Source organism: Silene latifolia, chromosome 2 (assembly GCF_048544455.1).
Source record: "Silene latifolia isolate original U9 population chromosome 2, ASM4854445v1, whole genome shotgun sequence".
NCBI lineage: Eukaryota > Viridiplantae > Streptophyta > Magnoliopsida > Caryophyllales > Caryophyllaceae > Silene > Silene latifolia.
The window spans coordinates 13,484,778-13,511,479 of NC_133527.1; the positions used below are offsets into that span (position 1 = coordinate 13,484,778).

At 35.4% G+C, this 26,702-nt stretch overlaps 1 protein-coding gene across 2 annotated transcripts; it reads right to left on the minus strand.

The window, feature by feature from the left end:
- Window positions 1-11,017: 11,017 nt before the first annotated feature.
- LOC141642301 (vacuole membrane protein KMS1-like) lies at window positions 11,018-25,841 on the minus strand. Of its 2 annotated transcripts, XM_074451077.1 has the most exons (8): window positions 25,601-25,841; window positions 22,950-23,161; window positions 22,389-22,467; window positions 21,707-22,006; window positions 13,235-13,392; window positions 12,336-12,452; window positions 12,047-12,226; window positions 11,018-11,551 (listed from the first exon to the last, which is right to left on the minus strand). In XM_074451077.1, the coding sequence occupies exons 1-8, from the start codon at window positions 25,650-25,652 to the stop codon at window positions 11,366-11,368; spliced, it is 1,284 nt and encodes a 427-aa protein (XP_074307178.1). In that variant the 5' UTR covers window positions 25,653-25,841; the 3' UTR covers window positions 11,018-11,365. The 2 variants fall into 2 exon arrangements, with proteins under 2 accessions (XP_074307178.1, XP_074307176.1); XM_074451075.1 differs by lacking the exon at window positions 25,601-25,841 and having other exon boundaries at window positions 22,950-23,261.
- Between the last annotated feature and the right edge of the window lie 861 nt (window positions 25,842-26,702).

Sequence of the window (26,702 nt, forward strand, 5' to 3'; positions counted from 1 at the left end):
ATCACTAAGCATGAACTAAATTCCTTCTCAAACACTAAGTAATGAGGGGTTTTCCGCACTAAGTAAGAAGAAAAGAAGTAGAAAACTCAGTTTTCAAACTCATAATTCTAACTCAACATAATCTGATTTTCTCATTAGATTTGCTTGGTTTATATAGACCAAGCAATACAATCTTGTCCATCCATCATACATACATCTAAGGGCCACGAAAGGGCCTTATAAAAGCACAAAATAACAGCTATTTTATCTTACACAAACTGAATATAAAGACTAGAAAACAATAAAGCATAAAGCATAAAGTAATAAAGCTAAATTCAGTTTTGTTTGCTTGCATAAGGTCAATTTAGATGTGTAAGACCTTGGTGAAGGGACCTTGGCAGTTGCAAATATTCAAGCATAAGAGGTTAGGAGGAGTCCCAAGTCGTGCCCAACCCTTGTTTACCCAAAAGAAGGAAGTTGAAAGCGACATTTCACCCATTCTCTTAAACAGCCCAATTTCTGATGGACAAAATGTGTTCTTAAGCTACTTCTTTAATCCTGCATTTTTAGGACCAATGACCCTATATAAAGTTGCTCCAAACTCTCTAAATTATCCATTCTAGGCTTTGGTTTCATGACTTTGGCATTTGCAAAGCTCCTGGACCTCAAAAAAGAAGACGGACCAAAACCGGGTTGGAGAACAACTCAGGAATTTAGACGCATCTTTTAGAAGCCATATCTCTTAGCTCCGGATGAATTTTAAGGCCTATGATAGCTCATTAGAAAGCTAATTAAGTTAACTTTCACCTAAAAAAAGAATCACCCTAAAATATGGAGTAAATATTTAGTTATTCAACGTTTAGTTCACATAGGTCATGGGCTGTCCAATAATGCGTAGTCTGTTTGCATCGGCCATAACTCAAGCTATAGACCTGATATGGAGGTGATTCAAAATCCATGGTTTGTCTAAGATCCCAAGCTTTCCAATGACATAAGAATCATCGTATTTGCATGAGTAAAACTTGAGATATAGAGCTTGGAAGTTAGGCTTGCTGTAATGACACTTCAAAAAAGCGATGAAATGCATTTAATTGTGAACCGTTCCTTGGACTGTTTCTTTTGGCTTTAAAATGAATCACAATGCAACAAATTTTGTTGCAGTTTTGATAGGTCATTAGAATATAAATTGATTGTATAAATTTGACAAATTATTTTTTTTATACCACCTAAATAAATTTGAATAAGTTAATTACCAATGTAAAGTAAAGTATTAGTTTTGCTCTTAGATTAAATGTGTGAGATGGAAAAATAATGATTTTTGAAAAATATTTTGCAAGTTCAGTGTAGGTAATTTGTTCATGGCCCGATCAACTTGAAAGTACATGACACGTGATAACTATAGAGAAAAAAATGTATTTTAAGAATTTATTATACTCACCATCTATTTTTGTTTCTTTTTATTCAAACTAGTTTAGATCCCGTGCTAAAGCACGGCATTTGTGAGGGACATTAGAGAATTTAATAAATTTAACTTATTTTAACTCCATTTGAAATTTTAGTATAGAATAAAACTTAATATTAGTAAGGAAAAATGCACATGGTGCCCTTGAGGTTTGCCCTTTTGCACGATATACCCAAAATTTTGATCCGGAAAACTTTAAGAGATTATAACTCGTGTTTAAGAAATCGAAATGTGACGAGGTTTTTTTTCAAATCGATCGTCTTTTCGAGAACTACGATTTGAAAAAAAAATCAAGTTTGGAATTCGTTACCAAGAGATATGGTTACTCAAAGTTAGTTCGGTCAAAAAAAAACTTTGACATACTAAAACTCCTAGCCACGGGATCCAAATACGACTATTTTTTTTTCCAAATCGTAGTTCTCGAAAAGACGATCGATATGAAAAAAAAACCCGTAACATTCCAATTTCTTAAACACGAGTTATGACCTCTTAAAGTATTCCGGATCAAAATTTTGGGTATATTGTGCAAAATGGCAAACCTCAAGGGCACCATGTGCATTCTCCCTATTAGTAATGGTTTGTATTAAGAGATAGAAAAAAAAGAAGGTTCAGCACGGTTACTATATACTTCCTCCATTCAACTCCACTCTACCTATTACACTATTGTGCACTATTCACGATTGTGTATTCAATTTCGATTTTCTCTCGATACGTAAGTAGAAATATATTCATGTGGGATCTTGTTTGATTCGTCTTTACGAGTACATTAAAAATATCTAACTTTTATAATTTTTGCAAATACGTAGCTAACGATATTTAGCGCGTAAAACACGCGTTGGCAAACGTGAAAAAAGAAAGTGGTAGAGTGGAGTTGAATGGAGGAAGTATAAAATTGCTAAAACTATTTTGTGTGTATATGTGTTGTAATAAATATACTTATGTATATATTAAATCAAAAAACATTAAAAAATTAACCAAAATTTAAATGCTCGTGTTGTATAGAGTAGAAATAGATATTAAATTAAAGTGTGAGAAAAATATATATTATTGACAATTTTTTTCGTTTTAGGAGTAAAAAGAATATATGAATGCTCTTATCTTGTAGTAGGTTAGTTGTTGTATGTAATTAATTAGTATTGGCCCAGTTGTAGGTATATAAATGTGTAAATGAAATAAAATTATATGGAATTAAGTAGTTTGACCCAATTGTAAATAGAATATAATGAAGCCTAAATATGGAATATTTATTTAGGCGGGAAAATATTAGAGCTTTCTTATTTTTTTAGTTTAGTGGGGATGGACGTGTTATAATGTAGAAAAAAGCGAACTATTCACTATATAACCTTACAGTTAAAGTAAGAGAGTTTTGATCGTTTAAATTAACTCTTGTTCTTTTATACTCACCATTTGTAGTGAAATCTATTAGCTATTGAGCTCTACCATAAATATAAACTACTCCCTCCGTCCCGGTCATTTGTTGTCCTTTTTCATTTTGGGGTGTCTCAGTCATTTGTTGTCCTTTCTATTTTAAGAATGAACTTGATGAGTAATTTGATCATTCTCATTCAATTTGTTCCACTTGTCATTTAGTTATTGGCATTTTCCTCATTCCTTGATCTTTGTGCCAAAACGAAAGGATAACAATTGACCGGGACGGAGGGAGTATTATCCAAATTATGCATGTATTGAGACGAATTTAAGTTAGATCCTAGATCAAGTGTGATGGCTATACATATAGAGAAGATCGGAGAAGTTGGGACCCACGGGGTGAGCACTTTGCCGATTAAAGAAGAATAATTTCCACTTTCACTCTACTGTGTTGTTTTTACTAATAACTCTAGACTAGCGTTGTCTTTTTGTCACTTTTGTGCCATGTCGCCGCTTTCATATGACGTCCTTATTTTTGTCCTACCGACTTCTTTTCTTTGGCACAAATTTTCCGTATTTGTCTTAAATTTAAAACCGTTAAATAATGGAGTAACCCATTTTTATAGATAAGATAAATATTTTATTATTTACTAAATATTTTACTTTTATCTTATTTAACAAGGGGTTATTATTTCACTCTTCTCAACCTTGATACGGATATAACCGTTGACTTGTTCTTTTGGAAATACCCTTGTAGGCACGGAAAATTTATTAATGTGTCGAATGAATAAAATAAATTAATTATTTTGAGTTAATACCAAATTTTAACTTAAGTAATTATTTTGTCCCGATTAAATAAAATATGAGTCGATTCGGATTACAACAAGAGCTATTCGAATCACTAAACCCAGAAAGAAGTAAACTTGGGCCAAGTTCACAAGTAAACCCACAAATGGGCATGTGACTACCAAAGTTCAACAAGGAGAATTGAAACTCTATAAATAGAGCTCTCCTCATTCATTTGAAGGGTTGAAAATTCATAATTGCAAAGGAGCTAGAGAGAACAAGGTACAAATTCCTACAAATTCTTTCTATCAAAATCATTGCAAGCAGTTAACAAGCACATCAAATCGTGCCGCCTGTATTAAGATTCAATCACAAATTCAAACATTCAAGAGAGATTCAAGTCATCGCAACCCTCTCAAGAAATCAAATCTACATCGCGCGTAGAGTAATTAAAGTTATCTACAGCGCACCCCTCACGTGTACCGCGTACACGTACCGCTTACGACATATTAGAATTAGAGGATACATTAGATATTGTACACGTACTTTTGATGTTTATTAATAAAACTTATAGGCTGTTTTGATCAAAGTGTGGGAATGGAATGGATTGGGATGAGAATCCAGGGTGGAATGGAGTTAGAACCCCATACCTTTTAACACTTGTTTGGTTCAATTTTGTAATGGATTGTAATTCAATCAACAGACGGAATGTAACTGGTCATAGACAATGAACTCTACTATTCAATCCTGCGGAAATAATTCAATCATGTGCATATTTCAATATTACTTATACAACAACACAATTTTTTAAGGCAATTGTCATACGAGTCGTCATACAACCCGTAAATATTGTTTAAAGCAATAGACACATGTATTATTGCAACGAATCATGTATACCTATGAACAATCACAAGCAAATTTTTTATAAAAGCAAAAAAAAATATTATGAAAGTAGAAGATGAAGACTTACGTAGAGTAGAACAACAACAATTTGGGTTTTTTTTTTTTCCTTTCTTAATTTTAGGTTTTGTATCCAGGAGGGATTGGATTTAGAAACTTGGGGGAGGAGTAGCGTATGGGATTCCAAGGGATTGAGGTGGATTGAGAAACCCTTGGGTTTCTAAATCCATTCCAAAAGTGGTCAACCAAACACTTGAATCAGTGATATCCATTTCAATCCATTCCACCCCCAACCAAACACCCCCTTATTTGTTTCCTTATTTTGTATTTCAGTTATCGCAATACAAAATTTGTTGTTACAACTTTCTCCTTCCCGATCATTTGTTTACCTTTAATTTTGACAGAAAGCAAGAAAAAAAAAGAAGTGAACCAACTATTGGATGACAAATGGACTAAATTGAGTGTGGAGATCAAGTTATCCATCAAAATATTCCTAAAATAGAAAAGGTAAACAATTGACCGAGACAACCAAAATAGAATAACAGAATAGGTAAACGGATAACCGGAACAGATGGAGTAGTAGATATTGTGTGCGATCCTTGTATAGTGCAATGGATAAAAAGTGATTAGTTTAGGATAAGTAGTTATCATTTTATGTTAAAAAATCATCATTTTTAAAATGTGTTAGTTTCATAATAATAGAAAGTGGACACATTTTAACATAAAATGATCCATTTTTACTATAAAATGGTCACCTTTGAATTAATTGTATATAACGGTGTTATAGTATAATTTGTACTTTTTGAAATGTTACGATTTTACTTATTTGTAAAGTATTCCTAATACCAAAATTACTCACGAAACATTTATCGAGTATAATGTACGGAGTAGTCTTTAATATGTTTGCAAATATGAATATCAAATTATTAAAAGAAGATCGAAATTAAATGAGTAGGTTTTTCAAGAGACCGTTTTTTAATAAACTTATTAGAAGATCCAACTACAATTTAGTATGTGGTATAAAAGTAAATAAAATGAGTAATCCATCTTTGTCCGGACATGTACTAATCGGTCTAACCCAAATCAAAATAATGAATCAAACTATAACTACTACGGAGTATTTTGAAATGATGACCGAAATAACTCGTACTTAAATAATCTCAAACAAGTAACTAATGTATATTCAAATCGCTAGACCAAAAAAAGCTAAATATATAAATATATATACTCCATAGTATATAAAACAAAGTCTTAACATATTTAACGAAGGGATACAAAGCCAAACAACGGAAGCTAAACATAATTAATCCGATTAAAAAAAACTAAAAATAATAAGAGTGTCATATAAAATTACCTATCTATATATTTATCTATTGGGAGCAATTTATCAATTATTATAATTACATTACACATTTATCTAACTTTTCCTTTACCGATAATTTAGGCAAATTCCTACTGATAAAAACACTTTAATAAATAGATCTTTTTCAAGTTTGATTTTTCATTCGCAACTGTCACATTCATAAATCGAACCCCTCAACCCCTTACTTTAAAAGATGAGAGTTCTCATTATTCAAAGTTGATTTTTTTATCTAGCTAGAGTCCAACCTCCATGACCAATTTGTCTGAGTATTATTATTACTTTATTTCTTGTGGTGTTTAATCTGTTTATTACTTAGTAGATTAGATCGAAGTACTATTTTGAGTATTTTCTATATCCTAGACTTGTAGAGCAGAGAACATAATGCACAAATTCTTATTTAAAACGGATATTATTTATTTTAAGTTTGAGATTAGTTAAATATTTATCAAATTACATGATAAGTTGCCTAAAAAATGCCAAAAGTTTTATCTGCAGTAACGCCATGTGGTAGTTTTGGACCGTTCTAAAATTTAAGACAAATACTCTATCTTAAATAAGACTTATTAAACATAAAGAACAGAAAAATAGGAGGAGAAAAAGGGAGGAACACGCATCTACTTTTATAGTTTTACTCCCATCCATTTTTTAATTTTTTTTATAGTCACAGATAGAAAAAGCTCGGAGGGAAATGTGCCCTTTTCAATCTAAGTCAAAAATTTACGGCATGCTTGTAGAATTAAGTCAATTCATTACTCATTTTGTTTTATTTTTCTTGAGAGAAAATGCAAGTATTGTACTTGTAGTAAGACTAATCACTCTTATGCTAATAATTTGAATGTGACTATATGACCATTTATGTTGTACTCCAAATTCCAATTATCTCCTTTTCTTTTACCGTAATACATTTCCCAGTTAGTTTTGCTGAAGACGGATCTGAGCAAATAACAGGTAATGCCACTCATAAAACGGATAGGAGGACAAGGTGGGGCACCCCCATGTGCTTCCCTCTCTTCTCTATTTGGGTCATTTGTGAGAGGAAATGGTATCCGTCACTCCAAAGTGACGGATACGTGCCGTCTTCAATGAGATTTTGTGTACATTTCCAAGTATAAAATTATGACCACGTTTATTAATTATAAGTTTGATGTATAGTAGGAAAAAATATAACAGAGTATATATATAAGACGATATATAAAGTTAGACCCAGGATTTCAAATCATGTACTCCCTTGTTCCCTCCTAATCGCTTATTTCTTTCCCCCTTCTTTTTTTTATGTTAGTCGGATTTTCTTCTCTCTTTTATTTTATGGAAAGGTTTGTGTGGTCCAAATTGATTTGCATGTGAGGTAGAATAGTTTGTGTGGTCCAAAATCATTTCTTTATTGCTTATGCAAAATGGAAGGGGAAAGAAATGAGTGACTAGGAGGGAGTATGTTATTAGATACTTTACTTCGTACACTTTTTTTTATTAGCAAAAAGGGATAAAATCTCAGAGACTTACAAATAGTAGGGTCCCAGAAAGTTCACAAGAAATAGAAAAATAATAAAAACGAATATAAAAACAATGTTCTTTCCAACGCGAAAAACTTGCGTACTAGGAGAGCCCTCCTTTGCATAGTCATTTTCTTCTTCCATGATCTTAATGTTTTCCAATTGTTTAACCATTCTGCCAAAATGTAGGGTAAAGTGTCTTTCCATAATTAGCACTAAAACCCAACTCTCATAAGCAATTTATCATTGTAGAGGACCAATAAGATATCTTGTTCTCGAAAATATCTTCCAACCAGTTACGATAAAAGTTACGGGTCATTCCCTCCCAAGTCATCTCATTCCACTTCATATCATATCCCTTGTGTTTACTCTTTTCCATAGTGTTATCCATAAAAGTATTTCATAACTTGGTGGTGTCAGCCCTTTCCAAATCCGTCTAAATAAACCAAAGCTAAAAATGCATCCCACATAAGACTCAGTCACGATAATTTAATATCAGTAAAACTTACCTCTGCTACCAGCTCCTCTACCAGTCTAGGCCACACACCAGATTTTGATGAGCAAAACTACTTAAGCAAATCGTCGAGGTCCAAACTTTCACCAACCCTAAATCCCAACAGCCTTCCTAAATTTTTGGTCTTTCTTTCTTCCACAATTCTATCATTATCGAAGTCATCGTCAGACCAAGGTTCAATGTTGTCATCCGAATTTATTTCCGCCCTATTTGTAATTTCGTCTCTTAATAATTGGTCTGCAGCTTTCCTGGCCGACTTATTTTTTGAAACTTCAGTGCTCTTACGATTAAACTCCTTTGCCGAAAACTTGGAGTTCCTCTTGAACTTTTTGGCATTTAAAATATTTTGGAAGTCAGGGGGACAATCATCATCATAAGACGAAGTATTTGATGAAATTTCTACATGTGCATCTACTCTCCGCCTCATTGAAATTAAGTCCATTTCCTCATTAATATCATAATTGACATTTCCAATCACGCTTACCGTTTTTTCACTTTTATTTGATTGTTCACCATCCTCAGGTGTTCCAGCAACCGTAGCCATGTTCTGAGAGAGCTTGCCCCCCTCACATTCTTGGACACCAAACTGGGCATGGTTATTGGCAGATAGTGTATCATCCCATTGTTGGGAAGACAAATTCAAGTTGAGCAATGGTTGTTTGATGTAACACGTAGTCAAGTTTGACCTCTCCCTAACAAAAATTGACTTTCCAATAGATTGCTCATCGATGCTCAAGTACACTACCTCATGAATATACGACATAATATTGGTATCAATCATCATTCTACAGGTAACAAAGCTATCAAGGCTTTCAGAGTTCGAATCACAACATACTATGATTCTAAATTTATCTGTATTCTTTTCATATGTATCCCTAGACCATACTTGTGAAAGAATTCCCATTACCTCTAACCAAATCCTCCTGGTATCTCCTTGTTGGTATATATCCCATGGGTATATGTATACATGACTAAAGTATTGCATTAGGAGGGGATTTTTGGTCTCAATAGCATGCTCCATGTCTTCCTTTTCCATGAAAGTAACTATGAACTTGTACGGGCCTAAGTCACGTACCTTAGTGATTGAATTCCATTGGTTTGTTAGTGTTTGAGAGAGGATCTCCACTGATCTTGGATCATCACTTTCTCGAATTAAACTTCTTTCCAATTCTTCTACCATAGTTGAATTAACATTAACCTTTACTATTTTTTCTTCATCAATTGGTTTCATTTTGTCCACTGATGGTGCTAGAGATATTCTTCTAGGCAATGCCTTATGTCTTGGTACCCACTCTTTGCTTTTGACCATCAGACCTTTGCCATTACTAAACTCAGATTTATTAAATTGCTTCTTGAATCTGGCTTCTTTCACATTAAGTCTTGAGTTATCAATCCATCGACCCCTAATTCCCTTAATTGCCCTATATGTATTCCATGGACCTTTCATTTTCACAAAGGCAAAACGTCTTGAGTTGTTTACCCTTCTTTTCCTGGAAATGAATGCATCACAAACTTCTCCAAATTCTTCAAATTGTGTCCTAATCATTGCATTGTATCTGTTGTCCTTAATTCGATATTATCCACAAAGGTTGAGATGATTTCATCTTTTCTTCTCCATTCTCTAATTCTTCTTCTGAATCCCGCCCCTTGTCTCCATTGATAATTTCTTCTTTTTTCCCGATTGCGTTTGAAATGGGAAGGTCTGCTCCAGTAGTGTTTGATTCCGTCATTGGCGCACGATTCCATGTAGCCTGCTGTAGTAGCCCCCGGAGACCAGACCACCCTAGGGTATAGTGATGCCCTTTGTACTTAGAATATGATTTTTTACAGTATGACGTATGTAAGAAAATAATTTTAGAAATAGTTTGAAATCCAATGTATATGTATATATTAATCAATCAAATGTAAATGAGCGGTAATGTCATTAGTTGATTACTTTAAAAGGTAATTAGGCAAACTATTATTTGTATACTTTATTATATAATTGTGTATTGTCTAGAGCTTTTTCTTCTTTTGATGGATAGTAACATATAAACTAAATTTGGTTTTGTTTGGTTTTTGTTCATGCATTCATTTTAAAAAAAACATCACGCAAAATTTAGGTTATTAAACGCACTTAATCAAAATGTATTTTTAAATTTCAATTTAAGATAGAATCATCTAGGGAGAGTCTTCTTAAGTTGATTTCTTTCCGTCATACTTCAAAAAAAGAGCCTATATGATTGTTCAGAATTATTAGTATTTGATAATTTCACCCAAAAACATTAGTTAGAAAAAAATGTTGAATATTCAATTCCAAGGAAAATAAGGGATCGATATCCAATACTGCCATGTCAACATTATAAATAATTATAGGCATAAAAAAGTCCAATAATAAATTAAATTTAAACATAGTCTTACAAACATATTATAATGCAATAAAAAAGAATATTTTTGCTGACACTTTATTATGTTCCATATTACCTTGTCTCATGGTAGTGTACTCACAATTGTGCCTTTGTGATTGCCTTTAAATATTTTATCATAGCGTCTACTTCTCCTCAAATTAATAAAAGATCATTGGATTCCCAATTTAATATGTTTTCATGTAGTATGGGGTTGCTCATTGCTGCCATAAGCACTTTTTTTTCTCTCCTTTATTAAAATATATGAGAAAATGTTTTGGTGACCTCTGTTTTTCTCGAAAGACATTTTTCCAAAGTAATAACCAAATTTGTATTAAAAATGAGATTGAACACAATTATCCTATAAGACTGTTATATGGTAAACGACTTTATAATAGTGTCGATGGCTTGTATAGAATAATAAGTTAGTAACTATGAAGTCAGCAAACACCTTGTTTCTTTCGTTAGTGAATGACACAACTTTTTCAACTTTGATGCACAAAGCACCCAATGACAAAACCAACTAAATGTCAAAATGCCGCGGAAAAATATATACTCGCTCAGTTCCAATAATTTGTTTACTTTTTATATTCTTGTGAGCCGTATTTTATTCAAAGGTAAACAAATGATTGGGACGGAGGAAGTATTTGTCTAAATAGAGTCAAAATGCAGATAATGAGACTGGCAAATTTGGTGCAGCACATAGCATGTATGAATCTCGAGAATCAACGACTAAACAGAAAATGAGAAAATGTAACTTGAGTCGGAACATAACAGTAGAAATATCTTGTCCATTAAATTCTGATAGAATCATGCAATTCCAATATTCATAGGAAAATTGTGTTACAAAACATTAGCTTAAGTTCCCAAGCCATGTTTGGAAAAAAAAAGGCAGCGTCTCCGAGTAGTAACTTGTTAAGTCTCCTTGTCCGGCCTCCATTCTAATCCTATGTCTATACAAAGCAACTAAAAGGGCCAGCTCCTGGAGAATGAATTTTCCGGTATGGTTATGGTAGAAAATGTGAGACTCATTGGCGGACTGACGTAACTTAATCTTGCCATGAGGATAACAGAATAAAAATGAGTTCTGTAGAGTAATTCATTCAGGTTTCACCAAGGTCAATCGACAACATCAACGGGTTTTGATACCTCGGAATTCTTTGTTAGTGTAGTCAGCTCCTTTTCTTGTTGGGTTTTAAGGAAACCCTGAGCAGTTGCATTCACAATCTTGAAGAAGAAATTTAGAAGGACAAGCCACACGACGGTATTCCATATTGAAGCAAACGAAACACCCCAGTTTTTCCCCTGAAACATACATAATCAACCAGCTTGAGGTATACTTATTAAGGAGTTAAAAAGTGGGACAATGGTATCAAATCCAGGCCGTCATTAGGGCTATTGGGTACGGATTTTGATGTTGCCACTGTCACGGTGTCACCATATTTTTGCCGTCAACGACTGAGATTTTGATGCAACAATCTAAAAACAAAATTATAAGATTTATAATTTTTGAAGTAGCCTCATTCTACTAATTTATAAATTTTGAAGTAGGCTAATGGTACTACATTCGGATCACAGCCCATTTTAAGATATATTTTTATATAACCACAATCTTTTTCTGAGACGGTATCGGCTGCATTTGTGATAATGGTTTGAGCAGTTATCACCGATTCCATGGTCACGGCAAGAAATGAGATTAATAATCACGACTAGGGGTCTGTCTGAAAGTATTTTACCGGAAATGCGCAAGAGAGGAATGCAAAAACAATTACCATGAGGAGGGATATGAGGGTAGTTTACCTGGACATTTGCGGCTACTGGTGGAGCAGCTACAAGGTATTTGTCTTTGGCAGCATGCAGTGTGGCAATCAACTTAGGCAATACAGAGGCAACTCCAGGTATATGGCTAAGCACCCAAATCAATTCATTCTCAACCCAATCTAGAAGCTGATTGTTGCATACTGAGATGATTAAAACAGTCTGGAACAACAAAAGACGACATCAGCAAAAGAGGGACGTGATTAGCGTGAAAAAAAATACATGAAAGCCAAGAGTCAAAGAATCTAAAGTAGATGAGTGATCGACCAACCTGAATGTGCGTTTTTATAATTGCCTTTCCGAATAATGTTGCAAGGAAAAATTGCCAAAAAGGTATCCCAAATTGACCACACATGATACCAGCTAGATCAAACAAGGGATTTGGAATCTGAGAATATAAGAAAGTTATCATCAAAATTATTTTGCACAAAATAATTAGACTCTGACCTCAACTGATATGGATCGATATAGAAGCAACCAGGTCAGAATGTTGCTGCAACAAAGAGACCTAGGGCAATGAAAAACCCGTGGCTAATACTCTTCCCAGCTGAATTTGTTACGGCAGCTAGAGTGGTTGTTTTTTTAACTCAATTAGAGTAGGTCTCCTGAGGGTCTCTTAATAACTTATTGAAAGACCGTCTCTCCCAAGTTTTAGTGAACTTGTTTGAAGATTTCCCATTTGTGATCACCCTTATTGTTCTTGCTAATGGAAAGACAAAGCACTAGTAAGTTTTAACTGTCACGTTTTGAGAACAGGCAGTTAATATTTCTTTGACCGACCTCGAAGACATCTCACCAGTCTATGCTGACTGATGACCACAAGCTGAAATCTTATCCTAAAGCAGAGCTTTTCAAATTTCTGATTGGAAAAGAAGTTGCTAAAAATATGTCATCGCTTAAAACAGGAATATGTAAAGTATCCACAATTTTTACAGATGTTCGGGAAGATTTAAGTCATTTTAATATTTAATTATAAATTATAATTAGCTTTTGTTGATGATCATCAAGGCAGTCAAAGGTCCATTGCCTAACTAGTACTATCAGCCTGTAAGGATTTTTGATACTATCATTGAAAACCACCGACTTGACTCGGGACACAAAAAAAAATTCCATAAAGAATTAGATGCAGAGGACGACTAAAGAATATAACGGAAAGTTATGCACACTCACTGAAGCAAGCAGCAAAATAGTCCAGAAGTTCAAATACTGTGAATGTGATAAGAGCCATGACTTCATTTGCTTCAAACGCCTCCCAACAATTCCATTATCTTCCGCAGAAGAAGCATCCAGATCTTCCATTGGGTCCAATTTACTTCCAGATAAGCTTGCTGCAAGTTGTTAAATTAAATTATGATTTAAGTATGCATCTATCAATATTCAATATGCATCTTGAAAATGAATAAGCATAATTAGCTGCAAGTTGTTAAAAATTTATGATTCACCATGCATTTACCGAAGAAGCCCTAGCCTACTGGGTAAGACCGAGGTACTGTGAACATTAGGTCGCGGGTTTGAATCCCCCCCTCCCTCGGAATACTATCCTTGTGGACCATTTGACACCAGAAAACAAAAAGAACAAAAGTAACTTTGAAGCACTGTACCAATACACATGGCTTTTTATAAGAGAACATTAATACAGGAAGAAAGCAAAAATTAAGGGCAGACAAAATAGGAAAAAAACTTAAATGGAGAATAAAAAAGCAAAGGGCAGACAGTCATCACATTTCAATCAGCTTTCTATTCTTGCAACATTCAAGAGCAACATTCCCACTACTCACCCACAAATTCTGTTCAATTGAGAGATAAAATAGGAACCAAAAGTTGATAAGTGATACACGAGCCCTTCATTCCAACATATCAAATCAACCAAATAGTAGACTCATAGAAGTTGAGTGTACCAACTGACAGCAAATAACATGCATCAAATGTTGGAAATTCAGGGCAATGAAATTACGTCATGAATCACGATAGAATTGCAATGACACATTTTAAAGGTTTCTAAGGTTACTATGAATGTAGATTGAGAGTTAATAGGCAGCAATTTGGCCGCAACAAGAATATTAGGCCACAACAAATGGTCTTACGGTTGCAGATGATATTCTGGTAGAATCTATAACGGGGAAATAAAATTTAAAATAAAGAGGCGGTCAACTGATGGAGGTGGTTGGGGCTGTAAACGAGCCGGTCTGAGGTCGAGCTCTAATAAGTTAGATGGGCTAGTTTAGGCCCGTCTTTATATTTGTATCGTATTAGTCGTATGGGATGAAACCCTTGTTTGTGAAGTATTATAAATACCGTACTAAATATCGATGAAAGGCAGATTGTTTTTCCGTATCTATGTTGTAATTCTAGCAAGCTCGGGTGGGCTCGAATTCGAATTCGAATCGAGCTCGGCTCGAGCTCCAATCGAACTCGTTTTATCATTATATTATTTTTACCTTCTCACCTATTGAATTTAACTAAATATAAATATTTTTATAAAATTATAACTAAAAAATATTATATTATAATATACTTACAAATGCCTAAATAACACATAATTTGAAATAAAATTAATATTATATAAAAAAAATTATACAAAAAAAAATGATAATCGAGCCCAAACCAGCTTCCGAGCCTTGCTGAGCTCGACGAGCAAGCTCATATAATTTACAGCCGTAGAGGTGGTGCTGGGAATTGGTGGAGGGAAAAAAAGGAAGACATGGACAAGTAATCATGTACTTCATTTTCACAGATATTCCACCCTAGGTTGATTAATGTCAATCCAAGCATACCATAAGAAAAGTAGCAGAAAAAACGAAAACCTGATGCAGGCAGCTTTTTTTTTTTCAGGACCATTAGGAAAGCATTAAATCACATTTCAAATTAAAATACAAGGGTGATTGATGTTTGGGGCCAACGTGTCTTTGACTTTGTTTTAAGTGTAACTAATTGCGTTGCCTACCATAGTCCATATATATTTACGGAGTATATATTAAGAAAGAGACAAAAAAGAAAACAAATGGGTTGTTGCAGAAAACACAAAAACAAGAAGGTCGAGGATAAAACTTCGGTCTAATCTATTTTACTTCGACTTACTTCGACTCTTTACTTCTGGTGCAATATTTGTGTCCAACACGACACACAAAAGTTTTAAGTATGGAATTCGTCTTGACCTTTACCGATACAGCACTTCTCCAAACAAAGATAGAAAGGGAGAACGAGTATGAGCTTGTGAATCGAAAGTGCTATAACCGAGTCTCGCTATCTTTTATTGCCCGATCAAATTGCGACAACCATTGCCAACCCCTTGAATTGAGGAATGCCTTACCGCGAGAACGAGTATGAGCTTGTGAATCGAAAGTGGAAAAAGATAGTCTATGAGGGGGAGGCGGGATTTATTTTGTATGGACCGGGGCATAGGGAACCAATTCAACAAGTTCCCATTGTACCCCAACAGGTTTTCCGAGATGATTTAGGGGGAGGGGGCAACCAAACACAACCCGAGGTTCATGAGCAAGAACCTAATGTGGAAGAGACGGGAGGGGTTTACCACTCTACTCTACTTATGATGTTTGGGGGTCTTCTAACTCCATGGAGACCGACCAACAACCAAACACCTCCCAACCCACACAAAATCCCACCTTTGACTTCTTTTCCTCTTTTGACTTTGCAAACCCCATGAACCAAGATGCCGAGTTTAAATACTAACCGCAACCACAACCTCAACAACCTAGCCGAGCATCTTTCCATGTACCCTCCTCTAATCAATGGGAGGATATGTTTGGCATGATGAGGGAGACTAGAGATTTTGCTAGGGAGGCTAGGGACATTGGGACTAGTAACCGAACCTATAGTGAGGAAACCCGGAGAATCATTGTTGAGAACCAAAGACTTTTTGAGGAGAGTCGTGGCTATGCTAGGGACACTAGGAATATGACCATGACTTCCCTCCTTTATGGTAGACGGAACGCAAACTGTCTAAATGTTATCTCCGGGGTACAAAGAGACAATTAGAGGAGCTAAGATCAAGAAGCTTTGCCGTCCGCCAAAACCCTTCTAACCAACCACCACCCGGCTCGCCAAAACCCTTCTAACCAACCACCACCCAGCTCGCAATAGGTGGTGTGTCATGCGGGAAAGCTATCTAGTTGTCCTTCCGTGTCGGTTCCTCCTAGTCTCTCTCTTTTGTGGTAATGGTTGTGTTGGTTTAGTTAGCTTTTATTCTTGGTTATCTCTTGAATTTTTGCCCTTGATGTCCTTTACCTTATTTGGTTTTGACTTGATTCGGTGTGTTTCACCTAGCACCAACACCCTTGATGGAGCCGGGTGTCTTTTATTGCTCCTCTTTGAAAAATCCAAAACCGTCGGCTTGTTCCCCAAAATCAATCCAATTTTTTTTATATCTCCCTCATATCCAAATTTAGCATATTAGTAGTTGCATTTAGATTACTTGTGATATATTAGCGTTAATTTTCATATGGTTTGCATTCATATAGGTTGCATTAGACTTTAAATTTTGTAATATATTGTCACATGTAGTTGCATTCATTAAAAAAAAAAAAAAAAAAATTGAAAAATTCTAAAAACACGTCTTTAAATTCCGAATTTCCTCCACACATCTATGTAAATAAATAAGTGTGGGGAGTAACTTCACTTATTCAAAAATTTCACAAAAAATATGCATTTCCTTTCAAAATATAAAAACCCAAAAATATGTTCTTTTATTTTGAATAAAATTTGCCTCTTTCCCACACTTTATTCTTTGAATATTGTAAATACTAAGTGTGGGGAGGAGGCCAAAAAAAATTAAGAAAAACAAGTTATTTCCTTTCAAGAAAATCACAAAAACAACAAAAATATGTTTTTCTTTTGAAAAAATTTCAAAAAACCAAAAATACGTAATTTATTTTTCCAATTCTCTCCCTATACTTTGTTCCATTGAGGACAATGTAAATCTTAAGTGTGGGGAGGGAAATATCCACTTTGTGCAAATTACTAATAATTGTATATATCCACTTGCATATATTGGAATTTTTTTTTTTTCAAAAATGACTAAAAATTTTAAAAAATTCAAAAATTCAAAAATATTGCATTATATATGTGTGTTTGGCTAACAAAGTGGCATAGGTACATTGACTATCCAAGGCAAAAAGGAGACTAGAAGACCGCTTGGTATAGACGTTCTCATCTCTTTCTCCTTTTCCGTTCTTTCTCTTTTTATATTATTGTATGATATGGAGGAGGATGGGATTTTGTGCCTTGGATGTTCCCTTGGGGAACTTGTGGATTCTTAATGTTGATGTGTTGTTAGGATTAGTCAAACTTGTTGCACGTTTCAACTCATGTTTGCTTAATTTCCGCATGCATTTGTCCCATGTACATATGTGTCAGTTTTTAACTATAGTCTTGCACTTAGTTTGTACATAAATGTTTTGCATAAAATGTGGTCAAGGTAGGGAAGTAAATACCCCAAGGATGAGCATTTCCAATTGTGTCTTCTCCCTCCCAATGGCTCGCACCCGTGACCACTTGGTTATTCATGGGAAAATGAGTTTGTCCAACGAGTCTACACCGCCTTGTGAGACTAAAGACCGTAGGCTAGACCTACGTCTCGACCTAGCTACTCATATGTGAGGATTAGAGCCTCCTAGGGTTGGTGCATTCATACTCGACCCCCGTTTAGGATTGTGAGTAGGTCTCCTCGCGAGATGTGTTATGTCTAGATGCATAAGTGTGTCATTCCGTCCTTAGACCGTGAGTTGATTTCTTTTTATGCACATCTTATGAAACAAATTTGTTTACATATACTTGAACCTCACATAGCCTAAATAAGCCTTGTTTTGACCATTGCATTAGTTACCCTTTTGATTCACCCCTTTGAGACTTAGCCTATTTCGTTTGGCATAACCACAATACAAACTACATTCCATAAATGACCTTCCTTGATCAAGAATGAGTCATGTTTGTAATAGTGAGCTAGGAGGTGTCTTGGGTCCTAGTTAGTGGATGACATATCCATTCACTTGTGTCGAAATATTGGTTTTTATTTGGCATTTGCACATAAATAAGAAGTTTTGAAAAAAAAAATGAAAAACTAGAGAAAATTAGAAAAGTTTTGAAAAATACCAAAAAGAGATAGTTTGTGATTGTAAATACTTGTTTTAGAAATATAGAAAGAGCAAGCAACACCCTTATTCATCATTTAAGGGGTAGAAAAAACCGTTGCTAGAATAAAGGGCATATGATGTTTTTCCAAAGTGAGTCGGGTTTACACAATTTTTGCTAGATTTTGGGAAGCCAAATTCTTGTTAGGGTGTAGACGTCACTCATTTGTTGAGATAAGGGGAGAATTTCATATTTTTCCAATTTGAGTCGGGTTTATGCAATTTTTGCATAGTTTTTGGTAATCAAATCTATGTTACGGTATAAACGTGTCTCATGTGTTGTAATAAGAAGTATGTGTTGTAATAAGAAGTGGGAAAGCGGTATTTTGACTATTCTTGATTTAAACCGCACATATCCAAACGATGCTTGCATCAATCCCGGTTTGTCCTTCCCCCTAGCCCCGTTACAACCCTTGTTTCATATTATGTGTATTGTCCCATTTTTGCATCTCACTTGGTCATAGGATGGTCTTACACATTAGATTGCGGACACGTTCACACGAGTCGTAGTAGGAGAGTGTTTCGGCTACTTTTTGTACACAAAACACCCGTTCTTTAAATGAATGACGAGTGAAAACCGTGAGGATGTCGTTGACCTAGGCCCTTTTAGTCATGGGTCTTCGGTTGAATCTTGTGTCAGTCTCGTAAATCTCGGAGGACTAGCTCCATTTCCCCTTTCCCCGCTTTTAAATTTGTTTCTTGAGTTTTAGTGGTCACATTAGGGTTGCTTGGGCCACCCTTAGGGGGTTGGCACCTCCGTTGGAATTCTGAGACTGTATTTCCCGACCAAGACCATGTTTTTGAGATGAAAACTCGGCCACTTAGATGAGGAAAGTGGACCATTTTTGTTAGATGCGTTCTATCACTTGCTTAAGGGGCGTTGCGCTAATACTCATTCGATTATTACTAGTAGAATAAGTTTAAGCGGTGCTTATATTGTGCATACCACTTCTCTATGCTAAGGGGGGGTGTGTCCTAAATCTAATGTCTCGAGAACGAGTAAAGGTCACCTATCCAAACACACCCTTAACGAACACTTTAAGGCTTTTTTGGACAACAAAATAGGAGGGAAAGGGAGGGGAGTGGGAAGGAGGGAAGGGAAAGGGAGGGAGGATAGGCTGAAGGTGTTGGATACAATTTCCCTCCAAATCTTTCCCTCCCTTTCCTTTTCCTTCAAATCCCTCTATCCAAACACACCCTAAGGCCTCGTTTGGTTCATATGGGAATCAAATGCATGTGTTAATTTGCAATGCACGGGAGTTTAATTCCAACACTAAAATTCACATGAATTACAAGAATCTGTTTGGTTGCCATGTTGGAGTTATATTCTCCCAGGAGTTTCCAATGACCATGAGGGGGGTAGGTAGTCAAATTCCCCCATCATGCAGGAGTTGGAAACTCCTTGGAGTTTGAAACTCCCCCATTTTACAAAAAATGGGGTAACCAAACAACCTCCAAAAACCACAATTCATGGGAATTTAGAATTCCCATGAATTTGGTGGGCAACCAAACGAGGCCTAAGTCTTTCAAATTTATCAATGGGGTGTTTGGTTGAAACTTTTGGAATGGATAGTGTTTGTTTGGAGGGTTTTGGAATAGAGTTAGATACCCAATGGATTCTAACTTCATGCCAACCCCTTGAAATCTCATACCCATGTATATACCCAATTTCTAAATCCACTATTACTGTACTCAATCCATTCCAAGATAGAACCAAACACTTCTGAGCAGGTATGGGGTTCTAACTCCATACCTCTATGGTATGATAAACCATTTCAATCCATTCCGATATTTTGAACCAAACGACCCCCAAGTGTTTTTGTTATCGGACGACGTGTCCCCACACCCAAACTAGTGTCATAAAAAATCCGTTACTCTGATATGTAAATGTATCTGGCACTCGTGCTTGAGTTAGAGACAGAAAATAGATTATAGTTTACAAAAAAAGGCTCCACAGTTCTACAGAAGTAGTTCGTGTTACTGTTTCACAAACTGGCTAGTTATTCCATATATAGAACTATAGACTGACTAGACTAAAATAAATAATCTAGCCATGCCATATAAATGAATAGATGGTAGTCACATGATTACTGGAACTCTGGAAGTATTGTAGTATTGATAAGTTACACATAAATGACCTACCAAATTTAAACTGACTTAACATCTGGAGAACTTACTAAATAAAACCACCAGACCTGAAACTAGAATTGGCCAGCGCAAGCAGCCAAAACATTGACTAATAGCGGATGGCTGTTCTGTTTCCATTAAAGGTAAATAGGATGCAGCCACTCTCTTAATGCACGGGGAGGAAATTGTGTACGTCAAAGTATCTAACATAGTAAAGCATTCGAGTGGTAAAAACTATGCTACCCCAACTTTTCTTTATCACTTTCCTTACAAGTGCCCAAACACCAGACGCTCGGCGCTCCGACATGGAGTATATGACACTTGACTCTCCATTTAAAGCCCAGAAAAAAAGAGTATTTTTCACAAAATTAAGCCGAGTCCGGCCCTTTTACAGGCAGTGTGTTGTACACTTCTAACCAAGTTGGTGTAACATAGGGTAAAGATAATGGCTCGACTGAAGAAACATTAAATCAGAATAAGCTCAAAAGCACACCAAAGTGAGAGGGGCTGAAGCGCAAGGCGAAGGCACACACCTTTTAGACACGAGGCGCACTGATTTTTCAAATGAACATCCATATTTCACAATCAAATTTTGTGCGAGAATAGTCTCTTTTTTGTTTTAAAAGGGCCAACATGTATTTAAGAGTGAATATTAAGGATAAGGGGGGAGAAAAGAAGGGTAAAATAAAAGAATTTGGTCATTTGGAAACAAAATATGGAATTGCACACTAATGCGTCTCGAGTGCGCCTTGGGTGCGCCTCACTAGTTGCGCCTATTGTATTCCATGCGCCTCAGACACTGATGCGATCTAGTTTGCGCCTCACTGCGCCTTGCGCCTAGGCACGATTTTTAAAACTAAGAAGTTGACGGATACTAACATTTGCCAGGTTTCTTCACACCAACCGATTTAATACTAAGTAACATTTCGCCTGGTTGTTTCTCAGAAAAGTGATTGTCTTGGTGGTTACCAAGGCTGTATTAAACTGAATGATAGTAGGTCACGTGGTTGACTCCAAAGACAACCGTTTCCACTTTTTGTACAACTTTGTTTTTCTTACATTTTGCCCCGCAATTCAAATCTTACTATTTTTGTTCCTCCAAGACCAAGTTCTTGGCTCTTGATGTGCATCATTTTACTTGGAATGTATGTTAAGAGGGGTAAGTAAACACTATCCAAAAGCTTTTAGCGCCTCTAAGACAACTAAACTCTCATAAGGACCAGCATATATTCATCTTAAAACGACAAACTGCCAGCAAACTATTAGGATAGGACTCCTAAATAGATCCCCAGTAACTAAATTGAAGCTGGCTAGCATGCATGCAGATATATATGCTCGTAAGAATAACTAGCACTTAAAAGCAGCTTACCTGCCCTTGAAATAAAGTATGGCGGAAGTTCACCCAATGCAGTACCGATACCCCACAAAACAGCTTCCATCTGGACTTGAGCCAATATGCTGCTAAGTGGAACCCTTGAACCAGAACTAGACATAAATAATGGGGGTCCAAATTCAGAACAGTCCTTATCTAGCCATGAAGGGCCTTGTTTCAGTCGGATTGTATCATAAGGAGCGCTCTTCAAGTCAACTCGGCCACATTGCATTGCCTTTATTGTGAAGAGGGCTATATGAGGGCCCAAGTAGAGGACAAATGTATGTAGTCCAGATCCTGATAATAGCCATGAGAAGAACTTAGTCAAGGCATACGACAAAGGAAAAAAAAAACGATCAATGTGATGGTGAAGCAGGACAAGGACAAATATACGGTGTAATGAAACAATTATAATCCATACCATGCAGAAAGCAAAGCATGAAAGTTGCAAGGTTAACACCATCTAATTCTTATCTAATCGAGGAAGTCAGAACTAGAACGATTTTGTGAAGGAGCCATGTTGTCAAATTTCTGAAAGTTTAAAGTAATGCATTAGACTGACTCTGAGCCGGGATGGCATTGACGGTGAGCTAGTGATTCAAGTTGAATTCGTCACAATGCAACATGTCCTATGACATCATTAGTGTTTATTGACTCAAATTATAATTTAAAGACCTACCAAGACCAATGGAGGATGCAACACCAAGAGCAGTCCACCATAATACGAACTGAAGGTACCGAAGAACTTCTTCAAAATGCTGCAAAATAGGGAAACACCAAATCTAATCAAGTAACCTCTAACGATTGTGGATAATGAACCATTACCTCCCCATGATAGACCTAAACAATACTAAAATTAATCTAGAATACAACTAAAAGCATTAACGAATGGCATAGCGTAATTGAAAGGGAGTGCCCATTCCCATACCCTCTTTTGTCTATTCCTACACCCTTGTCAGAATCCTACCCAAAAAAATCACATTTTTATAACGTTCAAACTTCAAATGTGAATGCATGCACAGCATCGCAGGGGGAAATTTTCTGCAATCTGTAATATTTTGAAACGGATGAGAATAAACAAAAGAAACATAGATTCTTTTAGAACTATGAGGTATGAACTATGAATACAGTATTGCTGCATACTTTAGCTGATCCTATCCTGGTATACTAGCATGCAAATTCTACTCAAAAAGACTAAATCTCCAAAGTGCACGAAACATAAGTAGAAAGTAGAGATTACCTTCTCATGAGAACCTTCAGAGGTAGCCAAGAAAACTCCACATGTTGCTACCAAAGTACCCAAAACCAACAGCCAGCCACCTTTTGCCAAAATATATCTTACTGATTGCTTCACATAAACATGTATAGCAAAAGCAAAAAACTTTAATGTTCTGAAAGGTCGTGTAGTTAACGTCAAACTCTCAAGCTCCTGCTGATGCTTCTCCCGAATTCCTGAATGCACCATATCAGAGTCATGACCACTAGAGATGTATATAAAGGCTAACATCATAACTAAAAGAAGCAAAGTCAGCTTCATAATAATTAATCACCGGCAATAAAAGTTAGCCTAACACCCTAGAAAGTCCTTTCAACTACAAGATTAGAAGTTGCTTAATTTCCATAGGAGATAGGTGACTGACATTCCCACACCACAAGTCATTACACTCATAAGAGAGGTAAAATTACGGGGAGCAAAAATATTCCATTGGAAGACCATCAAGCTTCATATCTGGGAATTTATCCCATTCAATTACACCAGCACATGGCTACAGCATGTTAATTCAGAGTGCCTTTAGTTCTTAGACGTCCAACTCTCATGCGGCAGAACTCGGCACAAAAAATGTACGCACGCTTAACGAAAAAGATGTTTATCGGATTCACTAATTCACCAACTCACCAAGCTGATACCATCATCCAGATACAGGGCAGTATAAGATTATATAGTCTTCCATTTTACACCACCAATCAGAGCCAACAACCCCCAGTCACATCTAAAAGGAAACTCTAAACTTCCGAACATCTCATCAGTCAATATCGAGCTTAGAGAAGAGGCCTCATAAGAGATATCGAAGTATCTAAAAAAAACTTGCTCACAATCCCGTAAACTTTATAAAAGAGTGAAATACATATCCAACTCATTTTCGATTCTTGGCAAGTAAACATCCTGGGGCGTTGCATGAATGTAAAAATATAGATCATGCTATGAAGATAAGATGATGATCTATTGTTGTAATTTAGAAGTAAAAGACACAATATAATAATACAATCTAAAAACCAGATATCTCCTAATAAAGAGACCTTGGTATAACTTTAAGCTGGCAGCTGGCTGGTGTTTCGGACTAAAAGACAATTGAAAAAGAAAATGTCGTGATGCCTGCTTAAAATAAGCATGGAGATACCATTCAGATATCTCCCTATATTATCCCTGCTTCAACATCGCGAAGATACAACGGATCTAAATTGAGATATATGAGATACCAAACTATCAGAATAACATTGCGCCAGAGTGCAGAACTCACACAGCTTATTTACCTCCCCACAACATTATATGCTATAACTCAAGAGCAGGATTTGTCAGAGACATCATTCTTTATCCAACAATAGGAGAGATATTTTTACGTCAATTGAAAATTAAGCACACCAAGGCAGAATGATACCTCCGAAGAGGTTCGATGGTTTAGATGGTGTGCAATCACACTTCATACCATTCCATAAAATATTAAATAACGAATTATCATTGAAGAACCAAGGAGTAGTTTACTATACCCTCAATCTTCATGAAAGTTAGCTCTACTAATCAAATAAGTTTCCCTATCCTAATTCATCCCCAAGCATCCAAACTGATTTGTTAAAGTAGCATAGTGGTTAGACAAATGGACAGAGCCATTGCTATAGGCTTCCCATGGTTTTAACATTAAGCATGCCATAAGACTCATAACTCAAATATGAGAGCAATAATAGACTTCATAGGTCACACAAGCTTCAAGAGAAGATCTTTCATTTTTTATATCGCTTAAATTCTAGTCCTTCTCCACAACAAAATCACATTGCAAAGGCATTACCAGTATCAAACACACAAGGTTGATCAATCTACGAAGATTCCAACACCTTTTACAGCAACCTGCGAAAATATCTCCTACAAGGCTACGAAACATCCCTCTTCAATACCTAATCCTATCTTACTTCGACACTTCCCTTTGGCTGTGTGTCGTCTGCCCAACGTTCCAATACCACTCTTCAACACTTCATTTCAGCTGAAAACATAACCTTTTTCACAAAATACAGCACCTAACATCCTGACACTACGTCACGTCTTTGACACTAGAATCCGAATCTCAATAACATAATCTTAACTAGTTATCCATTGTCTTACAATGCAATACGTCAACTACCCACACCCCCATTTCCGATAACACCAATAACAAAACCCACAAGATAACATTTTTTCCATTGGCATAACTTAAAAATTTAATCTCTACATCTTCATATAGTAAACCAAAATACTTCATATTTTCCTCCCACACAATCAAAACTTAAAAAGGACCATATTTATCTCACAGCTTCTCATAAACATCTGAATTAGAGCTAAAATTAGCAGAATTTATCCAAACCCATTTCCACATCAAACACAAATCAACCATAAATCCCATAACAAAAAACAAAATACCCAATTTAGTTAACAATTAGTACTTCATACCTTCAAAACCAACCAACCAACCAACCATTTGCTTTTTGGCGGACAAAGTTTCGGTATATTGTTAAATAAAAATATCAAATATTATCAAGAAATAGTTAAAATGTCGTCAAAGTAGCGTCTTCGATATCGCGTAATAATGTAAATAAAAACAAACAAAAGTGTGAATGAAAAGAAGAAGAAGAGTAGAGTGTAACCTGAGATTGAAGAATTGGGGAGTGTAGATTGTGACGAAACAGGAGACGCCATTATTTGGAAACAAACAAAAAAAATTGGCAAACAAAATTAAAGAGAGTGCATTAAAGTGTACTCCATAAAAAAGAGATTCGACCAAAAAGATGGGAATGAACGATTGAACGCAGATCTATGAATATTTATTAAAATGATGTGTGTGTTCAAGAAATTATGTTTAAATTTAAATATGATTTATGTTTAAATATGATGATGAATTGATGATGGACTGCTTAAATTCATGTGGGTATTGACGCTTTTGAATTAGGTTGGATCACTTTAATTAACTTTAGATAATCAACGCGATGGGTGAGAACTGAGAAGTGTGAGAGATGAACACATGAGGTTAAACTTGAATAAAATTGTAAAAAAAAAAAAAAAAAAAAAAAATTAAAAAAAAAAACAAGTTGATGAATTTGGTTCCACAACATACAAATCTATACAAAATTCTAATAATTAAAAAAAAAAAAAATTAATAGATTACATAAATCAAAGTTTATACAAAATTAATAACTAAAACAACAAATTTTAACTACAAAGGATAATCACAAATTTATGTATCAACAACTATGGTGCTGTTTGGCCTTGCTTGTATAAAATAACTTTTCATTTTTAAAATGAGTTTATTCACAAGCTACTTTTTGGAAAAGTTTTGATTGTTTGGCTAAACTTTTATAAAAGCGGTTTCTTATAAAATTTATATGTTTGGCCTAACTACTTCCCGCTCTTTTTTTTTTGCTTTTTTCATTAACCATATTATTTCTAAATTCATCATTTGAATAAAAATCGTCGTTTAAATGTTTTATGTAATCACTCGTCAATTATACTAAAATTATAATTACCTTTCAATTTATTCCGTATAATTTTACGCACCCTTATCAAATCAAAATTATGCCAATCAATATGTGTGAGAAGAGAAGCAAATGAAAACTATAATTTTACACACTCGGTACGAGGAAAGAAACGAATATTGTACAGAGAAGAGAAAACGTGGAGGTATAACATATATAAAGAAGTAATGGTTTTCCGGAGAGAAAAAAAAACGTATAAGTAATGAATTTTTGGCAC